At 35.0% G+C, this 24,594-nt stretch overlaps 3 protein-coding genes across 3 annotated transcripts; 2 read left to right on the forward strand and 1 right to left on the reverse strand.

The window, feature by feature from the left end:
* Nucleotides 1-1,284: 1,284 nt before the first annotated feature.
* On the reverse strand, nucleotides 1,285-4,238 carry LOC130744645 (protein FAR1-RELATED SEQUENCE 5-like). Its single transcript, XM_057596813.1, has 5 exons — nucleotides 4,182-4,238; nucleotides 4,027-4,098; nucleotides 2,849-3,934; nucleotides 1,518-2,703; nucleotides 1,285-1,304 (listed from the first exon to the last, which is right to left on the reverse strand). The coding sequence occupies exons 1-5, from the start codon at nucleotides 4,236-4,238 to the stop codon at nucleotides 1,285-1,287; spliced, it is 2,421 nt and encodes an 806-aa protein (XP_057452796.1).
* A 6,658-nt stretch (nucleotides 4,239-10,896) lies between these two features.
* LOC130745635 (beta-amyrin synthase) lies at nucleotides 10,897-19,599 on the forward strand. Its single transcript, XM_057597992.1, has 17 exons — nucleotides 10,897-11,138; nucleotides 11,244-11,548; nucleotides 11,870-12,055; nucleotides 15,082-15,171; nucleotides 15,482-15,679; nucleotides 15,766-15,850; nucleotides 15,956-16,122; nucleotides 16,213-16,404; nucleotides 16,649-16,762; nucleotides 16,886-17,005; nucleotides 17,277-17,399; nucleotides 17,538-17,639; nucleotides 18,039-18,095; nucleotides 18,199-18,567; nucleotides 18,674-18,754; nucleotides 18,866-18,949; nucleotides 19,259-19,599. The coding sequence occupies exons 2-17, from the start codon at nucleotides 11,348-11,350 to the stop codon at nucleotides 19,379-19,381; spliced, it is 2,292 nt and encodes a 763-aa protein (XP_057453975.1). The 5' UTR covers nucleotides 10,897-11,138; nucleotides 11,244-11,347; the 3' UTR covers nucleotides 19,382-19,599.
* A 2,091-nt stretch (nucleotides 19,600-21,690) lies between these two features.
* Nucleotides 21,691-23,410, forward strand: LOC130745637 (polyubiquitin). The gene is made up of 2 exons (XM_057597995.1): nucleotides 21,691-21,828; nucleotides 22,334-23,410. The coding sequence occupies exon 2, from the start codon at nucleotides 22,334-22,336 to the stop codon at nucleotides 23,249-23,251; it is 918 nt and encodes a 305-aa protein (XP_057453978.1). The 5' UTR covers nucleotides 21,691-21,828; the 3' UTR covers nucleotides 23,252-23,410.
* The last annotated feature ends 1,184 nt before the right edge of the window (nucleotides 23,411-24,594 follow it).

Consider the following 24,594-nt stretch of genomic DNA (forward strand, 5'->3'; position numbering starts at 1 on the left):
TTGCGCAAATGTTGACAACACCTGAGTACCCCGATGATTATTTGAAAGGCATTTTCAAGCAAGACAATTGGGAGTTATCAGAAGCTAGAGGGATTGCAAATCGTGGACACAGGTTAGAGGAGGCTTCTGCCTTTTAATCTTCCTCCTCCTATATTTATATATCCAATGTATGTAATATTTATACTGCCTAGCATGATTCGTGGCTTTGCTATACATATCTAACCTAAACTCCTACTTGATTGACGGGATACATATGCTACAGCAATGATTCAGTTGTGGGCGTTATGGACTGGATGGATATGGAACACATGTTCAAACCTAATGTTTTTGGAATTGTGAGTGTATTCCCCTCAATTGTCTTGTACCTTATGGATATTTACCTAAACATCAAGTTGAATTGAATTTATTGTTTCTTAATTTCAGGAGCATGAGAGGGTTGTCAGAATGAGGGTGGCTATTGAACTACTCACAGGTGGGCACAATGAGTTGTGGCCCACATTAGAAAAAAATATCGACAAATTCTGGTTGACAGTTAGGTAGATTGTTGGATGTTGTTGTTAGGGTTTTTCTGTCCTTTTGACATTGAATATTGTAACGTTAACACAAGTCACAGGATGAATGTAATAGAATTCAACCTATGTCTCTGTTTTGTTGAATGGGAAACACATATCATGGACCTGTATCTTGAGTCATGCTACCTCTACTTCTACTTCTTAATCAGTATTTATATGGAAAAAGTGCCTTGCGGATTAAAGTCATTTGCCAAATATCACACAGAAATTCATTGTCATATCGTGTTTCATTTATTAAAGTACACTCTGATGCCACACACATATGTCAACAAAAGGCAGTAATGCACCAACACAGACCGTCTAAACTGACTAATACTTGGAGCCAACTCACATGCATTTATTGGCCAATTGTATTCCTGGCTTCAACCACCAAAACATATGCTTTATGCAAAATGAAATGGTCTTTATGCTTTCTGAAACAGCATGCTTTCTAAAACAACATGCATGGAAAAAACCAATCTGTCAACCAACGATAAATACCATATAGAATCCAAGGTTTTACACACATCAAAGTCTAACAATCCCATTTGCAAAATAAAGGAACCAACTATAATATTAATAACCACAGCCTTTTCCACATTTAGCCATTTTTTTCAGCCTTCGCAGGTTCGTGATTATGACAGCTAAGTGCAGCCTTACATGCCAAGCATTAATCCGATTCTGCATTTGCCAGAACTTCACCAAGTATCTGTTAGGAAAAAATTGGTCAGAATCACATAACAAACGTCATAACTGGAAAATAGAAATTGTCATAGAGTTACATTTAAATTATGGATCTTATAATCTGCTCAGAGCAAGTATACAAAACTAAAGCTTCCTATCCATACCAACAGGTTAGAATTAACCTAGCTAAGGTATCTACCTATCTCACTCTACTCATATGCGTTCCGAACAGTATCACTTAATTAATATATAAATTAACTTTTACAGAAAACTTACACATACCGTGGTCAATGCCCTCATATTCGACATCTTCATGTTCAGTAGACAAATTGACGTCAGCTTCATCCATGTCTTCATCCATATCGTCGCTCTCATTGTCAATGTTAATGTCCATGTCCCTTAACAATGGACAAGTCAATCTATTGTGCCCAGCGACCCTACATGCACTACATCTTATTGTACGTTTCGTTGTTAAACCGGAAGCTGATGATGTGGTACGAAGCCGGGGTCTCCTTACAGGTCCTCCATTAGTCAAACCACCTAGACCATTTGAGGTGCTACCAATATCGCCATCTTCTTCAGTTACACCCTTGTCTTTCAACAACTGTTTTTCAGTTGCAATTTTCCCCTTAACATTGTTGAAATCTTCAGCAGTCTTAGAAGCCAATGTACAAAGTTCCCTGCATGATTCTACCAAACACACATACCTAGCAATCAATTCAGAATCCCATAACATACCTCCATCCACTGCTGTAAAGTTAAAACCATCCTTTGCACCTTTAGTCCATCTTTTTGAGACTAGACTATTGGGCAATTCAGTGATGTGAAGAAATACAAATACACCCAATATGTGCTCGCAAGGCAGGCCATATGTTTCGAACTTTTCACAAGAGCATCTAAAGTCACCTGTGGTTGGCTCATAGTACACATTCCAAGCCTTACATTCCTTCGTATACTGTACTACTTTGTACCTTGCATCCCCTGTTGGTCGTCTAAATTCAGTCACAATCATCTCAGACGCAAGGCTAATAACAGGCACAAACAAGTTGAAAACCTCCTTAGTAAGTAAGGTGGATTCTGACCTTTCCAGACTTCTAAAATTAGTCTGTAACACAGTAACTCCATAACCAGAAGCAAAATCAGCTTCTAATTCCTTAAATCGCATGTAACAGAGACATCTATGAAAGTGTTGAACAAAGTCTGATAAATTGTACCTTAACCGGACAAATTTCAACAGTTGAGAATGAAAGCCCTCACACCGCGATGAAGTCCGAAACCCAGCAAAAAACTTTCCCCGAAAGTAAGTTGTAGCCCACATTTCTCGTTTGTCATACATTTCACTAACCCAAGGGTGATCATGCAACTCCAACTCTTTGACCATTGCTGCCCACCTTCGCTTGAATTCACCGATACCGTAATCACTTAACATACAGCTCTTAAACCTTTTCAAAAAATCAGGAATTGCAACCTGTTTGTTAGCAATTTTCAACAAGTGCCATGCACAAAGTCGATGGTGGGCATTCGGAAAGACTCTCCTAATAGCGTTTCGCATTGCAAGTGATCCGTCAGTTATGACAGAACCTGGTAGCTTCCCACTCATAGCTTCAACTAACTGTTGTAATAACCAGACATAGGTTTGCTCCGTTTCTTTCGACACTAGCACTAGCAAATATAATTGTTCGGTTATGATGATCAACACCATAAAATATCACCACATGACGACGATATTTGTTCTTTTTGTATGTAGCATCAAATGCTAGTACATCCCCAAACACTTTGTAATTCATCCTGCTTATTCCATCACACCAGAATAAATTCTCAAGTCCATGTTCAGCATTCTCTGTGTGCCCCTGAAACATAAGCGGATCATTCAAACCCAACCATCTTAGATACTCTATTGCATTCTTACCATATGAGTAACAAGCCCGCCTTTGCTTCGCAAGCTGATTTAACATATTTTTCGTCCCAAAACCTACTTTCTCATAACCGCCGGCTTGAGTAGCAAAAGAATTGAATATTTCAGGTGCACTAATACTACACTTCATGAACGAGTTCATCGACATAATATCTGCTTCACTCATTTTCCTATGCCCAGCTAATATGCCACCATGTTGTTTCGGCACCAAGTCGTGGTTATGTCCATCATCAATACAACTTACATACCATCGTTGTGAGATAGTATCAATGTGAACCCGAAATTTAGCTTGGCACCCACATCTAGAATCAGTTTTACGTTGTCTCATTCGCATCTCATCAGGGATCCCTCTGTCTTCACGAAAACCCTGTCTGTGGCACAAAAAGGTTTGTTGAACAGGTTCACCCTTTGTGTTCCTGCGTATTGTTCCTCTACACGCTGAAAACCCATTATTTCTTCCATACCAGTGGTAGAACTCATAAGCAACCTCCACATTTGCAAAATGAAAATTCTTAAATTCAGAAGGGCCTACAGAATAGAAATCTAACTGCATGTAGTCTTCCTTACAGTCAATTGGTATAAGTTCTTCAGAACCTTCTTGGCTTTGCTGGCCCTCATCATCAACATTATTTTCATCTGACTCTAACATACTAGAATGTACTGGATTATTGCCATCCAAACTGTATTCTGAATTTCCATAATATGACTCATCTAAATCATCCAGTTCTCTTGGCTCCTCTACATAAATGCCATCTTCATCGGACCCCAAAATGTCTTGCAAGTCCTAAAAACATTCAAATTTCACACAATTTTCAATCAGATTTAACTATTCCATCTACTTGCACTTACATGTAAATATAGCAGATTTTATAATACCTCAATATCAGCGTCTTCATGTGTCACTATTGTGTCTTCTGCACTTAATTCTGTTTGCACATGCTCAACGCCCTGAATACAATCATATTTCACAACAATTACAAATTATCTAATCAATAAATCAATCTACACCCAAAATTACCACAAATTTGTACCTCAAGTTCCTCATTTCCCACACCCATTGACCTTCCTTCTTCACTTTCATTTTCCATGACTGCAAATCCACTGAAATAAACAAAGTTTAAACAAAATACCAAACTATATTAAAGGATTAATAATCATAGTACATGATAAACTATTTCTCTTTGCCAACAAAGTGTTACTGTTACCTAATCTTTTTCCAAACGTATCAAAGCCAACCTTGACGAAATCTGCCCCACCAAAACGATCACAAACACCCAGCAACCTAAAGAGAAAACAACTGAACTCGTCACGGCAAAGAACCAAGAACCATACGCTATTCGATACAACTGCGGCGCAACAATGGAAGAACAACTTTCCCCGACCCTCTTTCCACACCCTAAGTGACAGAATTCCTTTTTTAACCTTATTTCTCAACCCCTATTCTTCCCTATGTCGCAAATAGGCATTGGAAAAAGTCGTTAATTTAAAATAGACCCAAACAGTGTCGGTAACCAAAACAGGATGTCGTAGGTCATCATTGGGGGGCTCCGGTGAACCCCCAATAAATGGTGACACCATAGAACTCACCGAAATTTTGTGCCAAGTCATGAAAGACATTGACATAAAGAAAATCCGACCATCTTTTCTCAACAAAAGTTGAATATGTAAATTCAATTGTTGGAGGAGGTAGTTCTTTACAGGCTTGAAGAAATGCTTGAATACAATGATAAAGGTTGCTCATGATGCAAAGACTAACAATCATATATGTTGATGATTCAATATAGTATTTTTTTATGCAAAGACGAGGTTGTATCCAACCATAAGCAACAATTATTCCTGTAAAAAAAAACCATAAGCAACAATTATGGATTCAATAATTTGGATAAATAAATAATGTAACAAAAGTCCCGCTATATGCTTAACACAGCTAGTTCGAAAATGAGCTATCGGGGCACGATAATTTGCACATCAGAGGTGCGTCCTTCTCGGTCCTCATCTTATGCACGGTTTGAATGAAAGAAAGAAGTGAATAATCCTCTTTTTGACTCTGACGATCCTATATATGGTGATCTCTCGGCCACTATTGCTAATGCAAAAGTTAATGTGGAGTTAGGGCCCGTTTGGTGCGACGTATAGTATAAGACCTAATAGTATAAGACCTGATAGTATTAGGCCTGATATTATAAGCCCTGATAACTTTCTTATACTATCCAGCGTTTTGTCATACTCTGTATAATTTATCATATCGTTTAAATTAATGCAATTTTATGTTTAATGAAATATTGAATGATGATATATAATAAAAATTAAATATGAAGGTGATTATAACGGTTGTGGCGGTGGTGATGGAAGTGGTGGTAGGTTGGTGGTGGTGGTGGCAATGGTGGTAGGTTCGTGTTGGCGGCGGTGGTGGTGACGGTGGAGATAGGTTGTGGTGGCGGTGGCAGCGATGGTGGTTGTGGTGGTGGCGATGATAGGGTGTTGGTGGTGGTGGTAAGGCGGTGGCGGCTACGGTGGAGGGTGGAGGCAATGGTGGTGGTGGTGGCAATAGGGTGTTGGTTGTGGTGTCGGTGGTGGCAGTGGTGGCAATAGAGTGGTGACGACGATTATGGTGGTGGTAGCGATAGGGTGGTGGTTGTGGTGTCGGTGGTGGTGGTAGAGCGGTGGTAGCGGCGATAGGGTGGTGGTTGTGGTGTCCGTGGTGGCAATAGAGTGGTGACGACGATTATGGTGGTGGTAGCGATAGGGTGGTGGTTGTGGTGTTGGTGGTGGTGGTAGAGCGGTGGTGGCGGCGGCTGTGGTGGTGATCGGGTGGTGGCAACGATGGTGGTTGTGGTGTTGGTGACGATAGGGTGGTGGTGGTGATGGTGGTAAGGCGGTGGCGGCTTAATAGGGTGGCGGCGATAGGGTGGTGGTTGTGGTGTCGATAGGGTAGTGGTTGTGGTGTCGGTGGTGGCAATAAAGTGGTGGCGGAAATTATGGTGGTGGTGGTGATAGGGTTGTGGTGTCGGTGGTGGCGGTAGGGCGGTGGTGGTGGCGACAACACCAGTGGTGACGGTAGGGCGGCGGTGGTGATCGGGTGGTGGCGGCAACACCGGTGGCGGTGGTGGTGTCAATGGTGGTGTAAGTTGGCAGCAATGGAGGGTGGTGGTGATGGTGACTTATACGTCACAACCTTATCATGCTTTATCCATCACTCACATGATGAATTAAATAATCCGCCATTTTAATGTATAAGAGAACTTTGATGGATAAGCTTATACAATACAATGTCATCACCAAACAATGGATAAACTTATAATGTATTGTATAAGCTTATATTATCAAGCCTAATACGGCTGTCAAACGAGGCCTTAGATTTATACGGTGAACATCGAGCCCCACTCCTTACGTGAAAAACAATTAATGTTAATTAACTTTAAAAAGTTAAGAAATTAAAATCGCCAATAACTTAAATTAAGATATTAAAAACTTAAAAGTGTTATTAAATACAAAGTATTAACGTTGGTAGGAAATAAATAATGTAGTGACTAGCGGTCGGGTTCATTATTTTTATTTGTAATTCTCCTCGTTTGTTGACCACGCTACGCTCGTGCTCTATTTTTTCCTTAAAAAATATTTGCACTCTGGTGTCCACGCTATACTCGCTACAAATATAATAATGAATGTAAATATTGTTAAAACTAATGCATGCTGCCCCGCAAAATGATTGAATTCATTTTGGTGTGTACACATCTAATATAACACATTTTAAATATTTTCCCATAAGCAGAATTTACAAGCTTCTAGTTTTTTGCTTAAAATAAAGAACCACGCACTCATCATCATCGAAAGAAAATGAAAAATAAAATAAAACTAGCTAGATCATTATATGGAGGAGTGGTGGCATTTCAATGGACGAACAATGATAAGATACATGATGACATCATAACTTTCAAGATTAATGGATTTGGAATAAGGAAATTTATTTTTTGATAACTCTAGCGGTAACTTTTTTGGTTTAATATTTTAATAAAGTGTTACGTTTTATTCACATGTTTCACCATATTTTAGAGAATTAAAATTTATTATTCGAGAAATTTTATGTCATATTCTATTCCCTTTTTCCTCTTCAAACCAAAAAATACTTTGTCCCAATTATCTATCAAGACAAAACTTAAAATATTTCATTTAATCTTAAAAACATAACAAACGCAATAAAACATGTCTCTCATTATGTTTCTTTACCACTCATATATAAACGGCTAAAGGCTATACTTTCTCATAAAACTCAAACTCAAAGTCCCCTCTACCACACAGAACAAAGGCATTTATCAGAGTCACATAAATAGCAAAATCTTCTCTTTATCCAATTATCAAATTATATTTAATTTTCATCATTGAGGTTTTTCTATGTCATTTCTAAAATACTAAGATAAAATTGTATGACATGTAACTTAAAGTATTGGTAGAGTAAAAAAAAATTAATAATTGACATTAGAATAAAAAAAAATTAAAATGACTAACACACTTCTAGGTAAAAATAACATTGATGTCGTTTAAAATCTAGTGGCCTGTAAAAATCCCTAAAAGAAGGAATATGAAAAAATAACTAGATATTGTCATTACAAGGGGTGGTGGAAATTAATTGGAGAACATGCAATGATAAGATACTTGATGCAAACATCATAACTACCAAAACATAAAACTTAGTTTTAAGAAAATGGATTGGAAACGAGGAAGTGACATAAATTGAAAAATCATTAACGTGTAAAATTATGAGTTTACATGAAATTTAAAATGATAGCTTTATCAAACCTGGAAAGAAAAACATTATTCATCAGTTAAATAAACTTATATGTGAAGTAATATATGGAGCATATGTATTGTATGCTGAAGGTTAATTATAAAAATATGACTCAGATGAATCAGTTTTAATTTTAAAATGGTCACTTTATTTTCCATAAAATGAGTCATGAATGAGAATCAGTTTTAATTTTAAAATGGTCACTTTATTTTCCATAAAATGAGTCATGAATGAGCTTTTGTGTGTATATTTGGCTGTGGTGAAAGCAGACAAAACATGCATGGGCTGTCTTATATATTTTAGAGTGATTAGCTAGAAGTAGACCTAGATTAATTAGCACCGCTTTGGTTGTTAGCAGATGCAATTAACCGGCGAAAAATATAGATACACGTTATTCAAGCTTTATTTCTCTCCAACACGTTTGTCTCTAGTTTCCTTCCTGCAACAGTTGAATTACTCATTTAGTCTCCAAACTTCGATATAAAGAAATGTTTGTTCACTTAAGATGATTTTCAAATTTTGAGTGGATTAGTCTCATATTAAATCTTTTAAGGATTTTTTTTTGTCAAAATCTAAAAGAACTGATTAATTTGAATATACATTAGCAATTTAATTATATGAGTTGCAGGGTTGCAATGTTAGAGGACTAAAAAGAACTCTAGTGACCAATGGTTCATTAATTCAAGTGACACATACTTAATTTTTTTTTTACAATAAAAGTATATATTGATTAAGAGAATAAACCATGAGAACACTTCTCTCATGGTAGAGCAAACACAACCAAAATCAACTGGTTAAAACATGGGGGAACCAAATCTTGGAGTGAAGCCTCGTTAAAACCTTTCTAGGAAAAACTCAATGGGAAAAACCTAGAGAAAGAAAAAGAGTACCCCACACCCAAGACATCAAGACAAAATCTCAAACCAGCAACCAAAAACAGAATTTCTTTTAAATTAAAATTTTATGTTCAAGCTCAATAAATAGAAAATAAATTATGTGAATATTTTCGACTAAAGATATACATCTATTTCGATCAACTCGATAAACATGATGATTCAAATCAAATAAATACAATTTGCATTGGCTTTGTTTAATAAATTGATTCACTTTACATTAAATCCAAACCAAATTGATTATAATTAGTTATGTTCTCATATTTATTTTTTTTCACTATGAAGTATGAACTAATCCAATCACCCGATTAATTTTTTTCCTTATTTAATTTTTATATTTACATGTTTTTAACTTTTTATTTATAACCATTTTTTATTTTTTTTATTTATATATATATATCATTAGAATAGTCATTTAATATAAGATTATAAAAATAAATCATAATCTGTAAATCCAATAATGAATGATCAAGATTAAAATACTAAGTCATGTGACGTTTTTTAAAAATTAACATGTCATTTTTAAGTTTTGTCACATGATTATCATATAACTAGCTATTAAATTGTTTTACTCTTGACCATTCATGATTAGATCTAACAACATGATATATTTATGTTCTCATATAAAAATAATAATTCTGATTAAGTTGTGTAAATTTATAAATTAAAAAAATTAATTAAAATTGATATTTCCATTTATAATTGATTTAAATATTGCCTAAAATGATTAAAGAACAAAAAATTAGAAAAATTAAAATTTTATTCATAAAATAAAAACTTTGCGAATAAAAATGTAAAATTTGATGATTAAATTTTTGTATAGATATCCAATGATGCAGACAAAAGTAATCCAATTTTAATAAGATCAGTTTAGTTTGGTGGTTTACTAAAAATCTTAAGAAGTTGAACTAAACTAATTTAATTACTCCCTCTGTTCATTTTTAAGTGTCGTTTTAGAAGAATTTTTTTGTTTCTATTTAATTTTCATTTTGATGTTTTAAGGTTACAATTTGTCCATTATACCCTTACTTTATCAATAACTCCACTTCACATTTTTCATAAAATTCTTCTTTCTCAATAACTCTCATTCCCATTACCTCTAGAATTAGAGGTAAATGTGGTTTAATGATATGAGAGAGTGTGGAAAAAAACTAACAATCCACTATTTTGGTTGGAGAGTTTTATGACTTGAATGTGAGAGGGTAAAATGGGGAAAAAACTCTAACAATCAACTATTTTGGTTTGAGAGCTTTATGCTAAAACGACACTTAAAAATGAATGGAGGGAGTACTATTTTGACCATTCAAATTAACTCAACAATTAAACACTTATATTTATGACTTAAACATAATTATTGATTTGTTCTTAAAAAAAGGATTTAAAGGGAACTTCAAAATGATAATATTGAAATTAATTAGGAAGATAGATAAAAAACCAAGAGAGAAATACTAAAAATGTAATAGATAATACGATATATTAAAGAAATTATGAAATATAAGAGTGTGAAGATATATAATTGTATTAGTAAGACAAGTGGCGTGAAGATAATTATATTTTTAAGGCAGTGGAAGAAACATTAGTCCTTCATAATAGAACATCTATCACAGTCTCATATCACATCACACTTTAGCCAAAATATTTAATGAAAGCAGAAAAAATATGTTCCAATAATAAAGTGAAGTGAAGCACCAACTACATCTCAACTAGTTTAACTCATTAAGTATCAAGTGAATGGTTCATTTTTTTTGTGAGATGTGTATGTAGAATGATTCATTAAAAGATGTATACTAATTTAATATAACCTTAGAATCTTGAGTGAATAATCTCATAATTATTAACTACGAATATTGATGTTATTGTTGTTGGTTTTTTTTACCAATATAACTAATAACTGTGACTAATTTACCATATTAAAATGTATAAGACGATTAAATTATTTTTTACCATTCACAAGTAGAACTCTCAATCACATATTAAGGTATTGTTGGGGGAGAATTGGAAGTATTTTAAATTGGTACAAGTTTCTGCCGCCCTATATATTATGATGCAATTAGAGATAATAAATTTATAAAGAGCTATAAGTATAGGGGAGTCAATGGCTCTCTCTTCATCTCTCTCTGCCTTGTATTAACTTTAAGTATTTTGTTGGGCAAACTACGACAGATTAATCAAACAATTCTCCAAATCGTGATTCAGCAGCACCAATCCGTGCCTGGACAGTGGAGCTGAAACTGTTGAGGTTGAGAGTACCCTTGTGGTCCATCAACACCATATATTGTTCTCAAATTCTCAGCACACACAAGTAATTGGTACTAGTACTTTTGCTGTTTTGCACATAACCCAGTCCTTTTCTTAATTTGCCTGAAATATCATTACATTAGAATGTGAAACTAAAGTTATAACTATTTGTTCAGGTTCATTATAGCCTATCAGCTGCTATTTCAAGCCAGAGAGGAAATCTGAAGAGTTGTAATTGTTTAATTTGTGTACATTAATCAAGTTAAGAAAAGGTCCTCTCATGTGGAAGCTGAAGGTAGCAGATGGTGGGAAAGACCCATACATATTCAGCACCAACAACTTCGTTGGGAGACAGACTTGGGAGTATGATCCTGATGCAGGGACTCCAGAGGAACGAGCTCAGGTTGAAGAAGCTCGTCAGGATTTCTATAACAACCGCTACAAGGTGAAACCATGTGGTGACCTGCTTTGGCGGTTTCAGGTAAAACACAATCTTGCTTCACTTCACCAATTATTCATGTTTCAAGTTTGAGTTATGTACGTGTCATCTCTCTTTTCGTTTTCCTTTACCTACTTTGGGCAAAACATTTTCGTGAACAATTAACACTTCCCCAAATTGAAACATTTAAGAGATTTGTTGGTTCACAAATAGTTTTTTGGAATTAGGTAGTTGTTTAGGTCGACTGGAAACCAATGAAACGATTTTCTAATCAAGCGATTGTTCCAAACGAACTAGATTTCTCAATGCAGATTTTAATTGTATATTTTATACCTGACTTGTAAATTTGTTTTTGATGTGTAGGTCCTGAGGGAAAATAACTTCAAGCAAACAATACCGAGTGTGAAGATAGAAGATGGAGAGGAGATAACATATGAAAAAGCAACAACCACTCTGAAAAGGGCGGCACATCACCTAGCAGCATTGCAGACTAGTGATGGACATTGGCCTGCTCAAATTGCAGGTCCTCTGTTTTTCCAACCTCCATTGGTGAGTACCAAGTACTAACTACCAATTAATCAATATTGATATAAATTTTTATTATTAAGTAAACTTAGTGGGTTCATGGTTTGATTCCCAACTCTATGGATAAAACTCTCTTACTTATCATCTATGGCATAGTATTACCACTATTAATTGTGAGGATACATTAGTTAAGATAAAAAAAAGTACGCACGTTTCTTATATATCACATTCATTACTTTCTCTTCTATTCTATTCATCTCACATTTATATTGACTTTTCTCTCTTATCTTCATTTCTCACTCTGGATGTCTGTAACTCTTGACGGTATACTAATAATTTTTCAATAAAATTATTTAGTTTATACCACTTACCATTTACTATTTCCAAACAACTACACTTGTTGAAAAAACAACCCTGTACTTGTAGATTGTTTATCTCTTTTACTCACTTTCTTTTCTTTTTCATGGTGAAAATTTCTCACCATTTCGTCCTGGATTTGCTTTCTCACAGCTCATTATTCTATATTCCTTCAATTTTCTTTTTGTTTCAATATTGCCTAAATGGTTTTTTTCTCTCTGCCGCTCTGCGCATCACTTATCTTCTGAAATGTCATGATCAGTATTTCTCTGATTCTGTTCTGGATTTTCTTTTGGAACTCTTCCACCGCTATGTTGTTAACATTTGTATTGAACACAGATATAGATTATAGATTTTGCCGAAGCCAGTATATTAATTCTATTTGCCGAACGGAGAAATCTTTATTTCTCTTTGGATTCTAGTGACTCCTAAAACAAAACACACCCAAACGAACAAGCACTAGCTATAAGACCAATTATTAATGCTTGCATTGTATGTTTTGTTTTAACGGTGTGGATTGTGGAAGGCTCCAAAGAGAAATTCCAATTACGTTGACCCACATCATGATCACCACTCACCAGAGAAGCCTTCAAAGACAATTATATAGTTTAATTTATATTTTACATTTAATTCAACATATTTCTTCATTAAACTTTACAGTTTACCCCACAATTTTATATTTCATTATTCAACTATATTTTCATTTAATATACTTTCATTACAAGCAATCTCCTAACAATAACTAATTACAGTGTTAATCTTATAAAAGTAAAGAAAACATAAAGCACTAGAAAAATAGCATAAGTATGAACACTTCAATTTCATTTATATTTAGAAATAGAAAGGAAGAGAATATAGATAAATAAGTGATATAATATCTAATATGATAGGAAAAAGTGAAAGTTAGAAATGAAAAACAGTAAAAATGAATTGAAAGAGAAAATGCGATGTGAATATACAATAATCCGTCTTAACTATTAACAAAACAAAGTAAAGTAAACACAATACCCAAATATAATATTGCATCCATTTTGATCTATAAGAGATTCTGATGGGCCTTTTATTTCAGTTCGGCCCACTACCTACTTCGAACTTAATTTAAAATAATAAATAAATATACACCATACTTCTAGCATGGGTTATTTATTAGTGATATTGGTTTGAAGAGTTCAATTTATATTAGTGATTTTTTTCCCTAGTGAGACCTAATTATCTCTATTGAAGTATTTTTTATATTTACTTTATATTTTTAAATGTATTCAATATCATTGATCAACTCAACTCCTATCGTTTAATGCGCTAACTATATGATAAATAATTAGGCTCACGACTGTCATGAATATAGTTGGATTAATTAATTACTCTCAGCACTATACAATTTAGGGGTGTTCATAACCGAACCAATTCAAATAAAACCGACAAACCGATCCAAAAAAACCGAAATCCAATCAAACCGAAAACCGAACGGACTGAAAATTGAAAAAACCGAAATTATTTATTGGATCGGATCGGATTTCAGATTTGATTTCCAAAACCGAACCAATCCAATCCAAACCGAACATTCACAAATATGTATACTTTTAGTTATACATATATCATTTCATTTACACTTACATAGTACATATTTATTGTTTATATATTGATTATATCACACATGCTTATTTATAAAATTACGTTTTAATAAAAAAAGTTCAAGTAATTATTTGAACTATATACATGCATCAAAGTAAACAATTATAATCATAATTTAAAAATTTGTTACTATGTTATAATTTATGAATGTTATAAATTATGTATCATATATTATATATTTTTAAAATTTACACAAAACAATTTCAAAATATAAAAAAGTGAAACAAAAACCGAATAATCCAATCCAATCCAAACCGCTATAGATTGGATCGGATTGGTTCGGATTTGAATTTAGTAAAAAATCCATTGGATGACAAAATCATAAAACCGATGAAATCGGATCGGATGATTTTTCTCCTCAAAACTGATCCAATCCAATCCGTGAACACCCCTACTATACATGTTGTACAAAAAAAAGTACTATACATGACCCATATGTTGGGGGCTATACCCTACTTTCAGTTTCATATTTTAATTTCTTGTTGCTTGTCATTCTCTATCTGTTCTTCTCATGTTTTCAGCTGAAAGTGACATTAAAGTCATACGTTTTGATTTATTTTCATATCTCATTTTCTTTAATCTCATTTCTACTCACTTAGAATAATACTATCTTCACATATTAATTAAACCTCCATCTCACTAAGTTATGAAGAAAAGAAAGGTAAATACGTGATATGATAGGTGATGTGACAGAAAATGCATACAGAGAAAGGAATAATAAAAAGTGGAAGTGATATGTAAAAGAAAAGATGTGTAAATATATCATAACTCTTCATTCACACTCTATTTCCACTTACACTTATAGAAGATTTAAAGAAAATAAAGAAAAATGAGAAATATAATACATGATGTGATAGAAAAATAAAAAAGAGATTGGAAGAGAAAGTAAATGGAATAAGATAATAGCGCAAATGAAGTGTGAATAAACTAAATTTTAAACCGAATGCCTACTGCTTTTGACAATTTGATATACAAAATTCCATATAAAGTTCGAGTCCAGTATGTTGATCATGATGTACTAATCTATATTAGTTTTCTACTTACGCCTCAAAACACTGCAGGTCTTTTGTATGTACATAACAGGACATCTTAATTCAGTATTTCCAGAAGAGTATCGCAAAGAGATTCTTCGTTACATATACGTTCACCAGGTATACTTATTTAATTACAAAATACAATATTTTTTTTTATTTTGTTGATACAAGTACTCAAAGGGAGCCAATCTTAATCGAGCCAAAAATATCCACATCTTGTTAGGCTAACTCTTCCGGTGAATTTTTTTCATACACAAACTCAAACCCGAGAACTTAATTATAAAAAGTTATAGAGAATTGTTGTCCAAATTCTTTTAACAATTAATTAACCCTGCCCCTTTTCTTAGCCATGAAATTTAAAATTGGCTCATGCCAACAATGTACAACTAATAATCTAATATTGATCATGTTGTGCTTTGAATTGAAGAATGAAGATGGAGGGTGGGGACTACATATAGAGGGTCATAGCACCATGTTTTGTACTGCACTCAACTACATATGCATGCGAATGCTTGGAGAAGGGCCTGATGGAGGTCAAGACAATGCTTGTGCTAGAGCAAGAAAATGGATTCTTGATCATGGTGGTGTAACACACATACCTTCTTGGGGGAAGACATGGCTTTCGGTACCTTTCATTTTTATATAAACTTACATACACAAACTAACAGGCTTGTAGTATGTTACTAATTTGAATGAGTCTTGCTTTTTTAGATACTTGGTATATTTGATTGGAAGGGAAGCAACCCTATGCCCCCTGAGTTTTGGATCCTTCCTTCATTTCTTCCTATGCATCCAGGTTGAAATAATTCAAATTGCTGTGACTCTTTTTGGAATAACATATATTTGAATTATTGAATAGAGAGTTTATTCTATCTCATGGTTTCAACTTAATTGATTGCAGCTAAAATGTGGTGTTATTGCCGGCTGGTATACATGCCTATGTCTTACTTGTATGGGAAGAGGTTTGTGGGTCCAATAACACCACTCATCTTACAATTGAGAGAAGAACTATTTACTCAACCTTATGAGAAAGTTAATTGGAAGAAAGCTCGTCACCAATGTGCAAAGGTAAGAAACATTGTCTTCAATTAACCACAATGTGTGTTATACATATCCTCTTTGACATTGAGGGATAATGGTCCATTTTATGTATCACAGGAAGATATTTACTATCCCCATCCTTTGATACAAGACTTGATGTGGGATAGTTTATACCTATTCACTGAACCACTTCTGACTCGTTGGCCTTTCAACAAGCTGGTCAGAGAAAAAGCGCTTGAAGTAACAATGAAACATATCCACTACGAAGATGAGAATAGTCGATACATAACCATCGGGTGCGTGGAAAAGGTAGGTATCATAACAATAAAGCCTATAAATTATTCATAGTATATTTGAAAACCCTGACGACAACAGAATCAATTCTTGGAAGAAACTTCGGTGACTAGCTTATGGGTTTCATAATTGATTATGAGAAGTTGATCCGAACATGTTATTAACCATATGCATCAGTCGAAATGTAATTAAAATTTAAGTTTTCTTTTATAAAAATGGATTCATACAAATATATTGTTAACATGAATATAATTTTCAGGTTTTATGCATGCTTGCTTGTTGGGTGGAAGATCCGAACGGAGATGCTTTCAAGAAGCATCTTGCTAGGGTCCCAGATTACTTATGGGTTTCAGAAGATGGAATGTGCATGCAGGTACATATTTTACATCATATTTCAATAGAAATTAATTAGCAACACACAATCATCATTATTTTGTAATACTGTTGTAACCAATGTGACTATGTTAATAATCAATGCACTTGTATAACAATGCAGAGTTTTGGTAGCCAAGAATGGGATGCTGGTTTTGCAGTTCAAGCTTTGCTTGCCACTAACCTAGTTGACGAACTTGGTCCCACACTTGCCAAAGGACATGATTTCATCAAGAAATCTCAGGTCTGCTTAATTCTGATGTGACATTATCATAATTTTGCTTCCATCAAGTTAAGTAAGGTAAATTACAAATTGAACCAAGTTTATGCAAATTGAGAAATTCATTATTGAGACATTTGGGATCCTTAGGTGTTTTTTACAATGACTTAACAAGCTAGATGAAATCAATACAAATCATATTATTCTAAGTAAGACATATTTATACTTAGTGTTCATTTGAAGTATGTGTGTCAGCTTTATCTAGCAATAATGAATGGGTATTCTTAATTCACAGGTTAGGGACAACCCTTCAGGAGATTTTAAGAATATGCATCGCCATATTTCCAAAGGGTCATGGACCTTTTCTGATCAAGACCATGGATGGCAAGTTTCTGATTGCACTGCAGAAGGTTTGAAGGTAACTAATTACATAGGTCATGAACAACTTAATCTGTTCACAAGCTCTATCAACAACAACAAATATATGTTTACCTAGCTGAAGGCTTTTCAAAAAAAAATGTTTACCTAGCTGAAATTTTCCTCTGTTTAATTTCAGTGTTGTCTACTTCTATCAATGTTGCCTCCAGATATTGTGGGGGAAAAGATGGAACCTGAATGTTTATTTGATTCTGTCAATCTCCTGTTATCATTCAGGCAAGTACTATTAAATTTTTTGCCATATGCTTTAAATTAACAAGTACCTTTTTTCCTTACTGATTAATTTGTGATAGAAAGTTGGGGGTTGTGCAAACGACTATGAACAGTGAAGTTTGATTATCTTTTCCTACATATTAGAGGCTGAAACTTGGATTTAAGAAAAATGAATCAGCCATCCTATTAGTAACTTAAATCATCTTATACAGAGATCACACAGGGTGCACACTTGTATATAATCAGAATCAGTAACTAATAACTGATTTAGCTAACTGTCAACTAACCAAATAAGTGCCATGTAATTGAAGTTAACTAACAAATGTACCTAATTAACTCTCACACAATTGTCTATGATACTACATGATTTAATCTTGACGCCACAATCAAATTTTCACCATTGCAGAGTAAAAAGGGTGGTTTGGCAGCATGGGAGCCAGCAGGAGCTCAAGAATGGTTGGAAGTAAGTACTATATTGATGAACAATGCAATTCTAATAGTATTCATTAATTGATGAAATCCATTCAGTAATTAATAAACTAATTAGCCTTATCAATAATTTTCAGCTACTCAACCCCACCGAATTTTTCGCGGATATTGTAGTTGAGCATGAATATGTTGAGTGCACTGGATCTGCAATTGGAGCCTTAGTTTTGTTCAAGAAGCTATATCCAGGGCATAGAAAGAAAGAAATTGAGAATTTCATTTCCGAAGCGGTTCGATTCCTAGAAGATACACAAACGGCCGATGGTTCTTGGTATGGAAACTGGGGAGTTTGCTTCACTTACGGTTCTTGGTTCGCGCTTGGTGGTCTTGCAGCAGCTGGCAAGACTTATGCCAATTGTGCTGCCATTCGCAAAGCTGTTAAATTTCTACTCACTACACAAAGAGGTGATGGCGGGTGGGGAGAGAGCTATTTGTCTAGCCCAAAAAAGGTTTGTAATCTAATGACTTCAAGTATTAGTTACCAATGCTTCTTCAACTTCAACATGAACCAATAATGATATAGTGATATAATCTTACTAAATGAAAATAATGCAGATATATGTACCATTTGAAGGAAACCGATCAAATGTTGTACATACAGCATGGGCTCTTATGGGTTTAATTCATTCTGGCCAGGTTTGTGTGACAGATCAAAATCACATTTTTTTAGCCCAAAATGCTTACTATTATGCCTATGAGAGTCTTAAGTGTTTTTTTAACTCTTTCTTTTCTAAATCCTATTCACAGGCTGAGAGAGACCCTACTCCACTTCATCGTGCTGCAAAATTGCTCATCAATTCTCAGCTTGAAGAGGGTGATTGGCCCCAACAGGTTCATCTCAACACCTTACTATCTCATTTTATTACTTTGTTAGTTCTCTGATGTCTTTTTCTTCAAACCCTTTATATATCTCAATGTGTATTCACAAATTTTACAATAAAAAGAGTGATTTTGTTCATCCACATACCAGCATTATCTGATGGCTTTGAATTTGACCAAAGCTTTGCACTTTCCATGATTAAACTTGCAATGCATATTTAAATATTCACTCATTATTCATTGTATTTTGTAACTAGTCTGATTAATGATGCTTCAAAGTGAGTTTCTACTCCTAATTGTTATTTGTCTCACTAATGACAGGAAATCACTGGAGTATTCATGAAAAATTGTATGCTGCATTATCCAATGTACAGAGATATTTATCCCATGTGGGCTCTAGCTGAATATCGTAGACGGGTTCCATTGCCTTCCACTGCAGTTTAACTTGTAAAGGTGTGAGCACAAAAAGACACTGCCACATCAGTAGATCAGACAAATAAAGTCAAACAAGTTCTGCAATTTACTCTTATTACAATATGTATTTATTTCCTTCATGTAATTTTCATGTTGGCTTATGTATGTATAGATTTTGAACGTTATGCTTTCTAAAAAGGATGTCCAACTCCAAATGGAATGAGAGTACAAAGTTCAAATGTGAGAAACGGAGATTTTTTTTTCAAGGGTAGGGAATAAAAGGATCCAGATGCTAGAAAGGAGTGGAGAGCAATAGAACAACAGAAAATAGAGAAAACTGAAAGAAAGGAATTGGGGCTTTCATTTACATGTAATTAAAATTAATCCATTTCAAATAAAAGGGAATATATAAAAAGTACAAATTTCTTTTCTTTCCTTTTTGTCTGATTCCCAATCCTGTGTATGTGGGAAAGAAACATGTTTTCATTAAAGAGAGCTGAATTTGCTGGCATGAGAGCAACAGGGTTGGCATTGGAGACCTTCACTTTGCTAACTAAAAGCCAAACCTTGCACCAAATAAGCTATACAAAAAAGGCACCTTTTTTTTTTGAAATCAACCTCATTCAATTAAGAAGAAACAAATGGCACAGAAGCCAGTACATCAGATTGGACAATGCCAATAATTTGTGGAGGAACCTCCTCAATCCAGACAACCTCACCAAACAAAAACGATAAAGAAGCTAAAGCATCAGCCGCACAGTTACCTGTGCGACAGACGAACAATAAAGAAAAAACTTCAAAGTTTGAAAGCAAAAGATAGCAATCCTTCACAATCGAATCCAAAAAAGAGCAACCACCATTGCGTTTCCAGGCTTCAGATAAAGGTAAGCAATCGGTTTTGAAAGCAACTCGCCGGAAACCAAGGTCCATTTCTTACTACTTATGTGTTATTTTGAATTTCTTTATTTATTTATTGAAGTGGCAATTTTGGTGGCAAAAATTTGAAAGCCACATCATTAATGATGTCCATATAAGCAACATTTGTTATCAATTGGACGATCAATTTATGCATGAACTTAATTGGCGCAAAAAAAATATCATAATAGCACGTTTTGAACATTAGGGGACTCAAATTGCATGGACGTTATACATCAGGGATGAAAAGTGCTTATGAATAATATATAGATGCTATAAAGTATAAATTATACATCTTTGTAATTATTATATATAATATATATTCTTAAGATTTATATACTACAATCCCAAAGGAAATAAAATAAAACTAAAATAAATAAAAAATCAATCTAATTCACACAATCGAAAAATCAATCCAAAGCCTTCGGGCATCTCTTCTGGAGACAGGGATAAATTGCACTCGTAGTTTTTCAGTCTGAATCAACGATCAGGTGCATGATGGCTTCAAGTGGAAAGGCCATGTCTTGGGGGTGTATTCTACTGCGACTGATTATTCGTGGCTCATTCAAAATCGAGTGGCTGAGGATGGCATGCCTCCATCCCAGGTAGCTAATTGGCGATGGATTTGGAACCTCAAAATTCCTATGAAGTGCAATCTCCTAGTTTGGCCAGCATCCCACGATGCTCTTCCAACGAACGATTGCCGGCTTAGACAAGGGATGACTACTTCTGCAAATTGTATTATCTGTAATGGTGGACCTAAGACGTTGCCGCATGGCCTTCGGGATTGTCAGGGTCTGGATATCTGGCGCAGCAGGGGCTATAACACTAACAACATTCTGTTCCGCGAATATGATGTTGTGTCCTGGCTTCGTTGTCTTCTCGGGTCAAGTTTTGGTGCAATTGCCACGATATGGTGGGTATGGCAAGCCCTGAATGTTGTGTGCATGGAGAATACCTGGTTGTCAGTTCAACAAATTGCTTCTAGTGTGGCTGACATGGAATTTGATCTGCATAATGCGTTTGTAGCTCTAGCTGATGCTCCTCTTCGTTTCCCTCGATTTGTGACTTGGTCGCCTTCCTAGCCTAACCGCATCGTTTAGAATGTGGATGGTAGTGTTTGTGGAAATCTGAGAAAGGGGAGAGAGGGTAACACGTGTGCGGACTTCTTAGCAAAGCATGGTGCTCAACAGGATGTGGAGCAATTACTTGAGGGCATGAGTTTGACATCTCCTCTCAATCCAGGCTTCCCCATTTTTCTTCTTAATTTTTGAGTTGTACCAAAAAAATCCTAACACATTAGTCACACAAAGAATATATCATGCAAAAGAACGGAAACTAATCGCGCAAGGTAATGCTTATTTATATCTTTTTCTATCAGCCAGCTTTTACGTACGCGTGGCAAACATTTATTCGTCAAACTCAAGGATATTTTCGTCATTAGATCGGTAAAAGATAACTATAAATACCGCTCCTCCTTCATAGCCATTCCCAAATTGAATTGAATCAATTCACCGAAACCTAATCTCGCAGTTCCAGTTTTCCCAGATTCTCGTTTCAAGGTGCGTCTCTCTTTTACGATTTGACGACTCATCCTTCTTAGAATTTCAATTTCAATTTCTGTTACTCTTGTTAATTTGTGTTGAATTGATGATTCTGATTTAGCCAATTTCGGATTCATCTAGTTTCGTTTCTAATTTTGTGATCTTGTGTGAATCGTTTCCCCAAATTTGTGGGTTTAATTATTATCGTATCAATAGGTGGTTATAGTTTTGATGGGTTAGGGTTTATCTTTTATCTATCTGTTGTTCCCATATTTCAATTTCAATCGTACAGTTGTTGTCAGTTTCTTTTACTCTTGTTAATTTGTGTAGATGATTCTTTCGGATTCATCTAGTTTTGTTTCTGTTTTTGTGATCTATTTGTATGTTTGAATCCTTTCCCCAAATTTTAGGGTTTAATTTTTATCGTCTCTAGATTAGGGTTTATATTTGATCTCCCTGTTGTCTCCACAAGTTGCTGTTTTTTTTTTTTTTTTTTGATGTTTTAGTTTTTTGATGGGAACAGATGCAGATCTTTGTGAAAACTCTGACCGGCAAGACCATCACCTTAGAGGTGGAGAGTTCAGATACCATTGATAATGTAAAAGCCAAGATCCAGGATAAGGAAGGGATCCCACCTGATCAGCAAAGGCTTATCTTTGCTGGCAAGCAGTTAGAGGATGGTCGCACCCTTGCTGACTACAACATCCAGAAGGAGTCCACCCTTCACCTTGTTCTCCGCCTCAGGGGTGGTATGCAGATCTTTGTCAAGACCTTGACAGGGAAAACCATCACCCTCGAGGTCGAATCCTCAGACACCATTGATAATGTCAAGGCCAAGATCCAGGACAAAGAGGGTATACCACCCGACCAGCAGAGGCTTATTTTTGCTGGGAAACAACTTGAGGATGGGAGGACCTTGGCTGATTACAACATCCAGAAGGAGTCCACCCTTCATTTGGTTCTTCGATTGAGAGGCGGCATGCAAATTTTTGTGAAGACCTTGACAGGAAAGACAATAACGTTGGAGGTGGAAAGCTCAGATACTATTGATAATGTGAAAGCCAAGATTCAGGACAAGGAGGGCATCCCGCCAGACCAGCAGAGGCTCATCTTTGCTGGAAAACAGCTTGAAGATGGAAGAACCCTTGCTGATTATAACATTCAGAAGGAGTCTACTCTGCATTTGGTGTTGCGGCTTCGTGGAGGCATGCAAATTTTTGTCAAGACCTTAACAGGAAAGACCATTACCTTAGAGGTGGAAAGCTCTGATACGATTGATAATGTGAAAGCAAAGATCCAGGACAAGGAGGGTATTCCCCCAGACCAGCAGCGACTTATTTTCGCTGGTAAGCAGTTGGAAGATGGACGTACACTGGCAGATTACAATATTCAAAAGGAATCCACTCTGCATCTTGTCCTTCGACTTCGTGGTGGCTTCTAAGAGTGGTGACTGTCTCTTTAAGTATTTTCAGACTGTGTGATGTTCTTGATTCTGCGACTGTTTGTTATAACTTGTGAATTGCCCTGTTCAGTGGCTGGTATTATGTTTCAAGTTTGGTGTATGACCCTGCTCTTTAATTTTTAATGTTTCATTCTCGAAGTAGTATCCTTGTTTTGTTTGCATAGTGTGTGGTTGTGCCTTTGTTATTTTCATGGGGTTTTGGCTAATCTTTATATTTTTCATTAAGTTGTCAATGCAGTTTATCTATAGAACTAGAATCTGGTATGAAGAAATAAACAAAACAATGGTTGACCATTTAATCCGCTCCTTTGCCCATGCAAATTATGGTTTTGCTAATTGCTATATCCTATCTTTGAAGGAAACATGAGTTAGTTCTAAGGTATGAGGATTCGTTTGATTTGTTGCTTGGTAGTCATGCTCAACTGTACCCGTTTTGGGAGTTTTAGTTAGCTATCCACAGTCTCACTTTCAGGTGATACTTAAGTCTCTAACCTTCTGCATCAGCTTCTCTAAATTTCTTATCTTAATTGAGTTGAAGACTGTTCTCCAAGATAATCAAACACCTGAGAGAAGAATATGATTTTTGTTTGTACAATGGAACTTCATTATTCTTATTTCATGCCTGTGCGCTTTTTGCTAAAATATATTGGAAGCCACATATGTCAGTTGGTTGCACTGTTTATTTACAACTGTGTTTTTTGCACTTGACTGAGCCAAATTTGAGTCTTGAAAAATCTTTGGTTAACCCTTTCTAGTTTTGTTCAACTTTTTAGTTATGAATTTCAGTAAGTAAAGAGAACATTGTGTAATGTTCAAGAATTGAAACTGCATTGGCAATAGTATGTAATCTATTGATTCTGATATGTGAAGTTTGCGTTGGGTTCCTACAAGCCTCGTTCACAATTTCTGGAATGAAAGACGCTTAATTTGGCAAAATATGTAGGTGCCTTCTATCACCATATTGTTAGTTTAGGAATACACCTCTCATAGTTACTTGCAGCGTTTGTCCCCATATTCAGTCGAAATTGCAACAAAGGACTGCTGATATTTTAGTAGAGAAGGCCTAGCAATACTTCATTTTCAACACTGTCTCGTTAATTGATTGAAATTCATATAAGTCCCATTAAATTAGAAGTGAGATTCATATTTTTAGTGCATCTCACTTGAATTTTAACCCATCAATAAGAAAATGTTGAAAAATAGTATCGCTAACATTTTTCTTTTTCAGTATCTTTAACCATTATTCCTGAATACAAGTGGACACATTGTCTATCCAATTTCAAAAACATTATTAACAATACTTCAATTCAAATTTACAATTT

The sequence above is a fragment of the Lotus japonicus genome, chromosome 3 (genome assembly GCF_012489685.1).
Source record: "Lotus japonicus ecotype B-129 chromosome 3, LjGifu_v1.2".
Lineage (NCBI taxonomy): Eukaryota > Viridiplantae > Streptophyta > Magnoliopsida > Fabales > Fabaceae > Lotus > Lotus japonicus.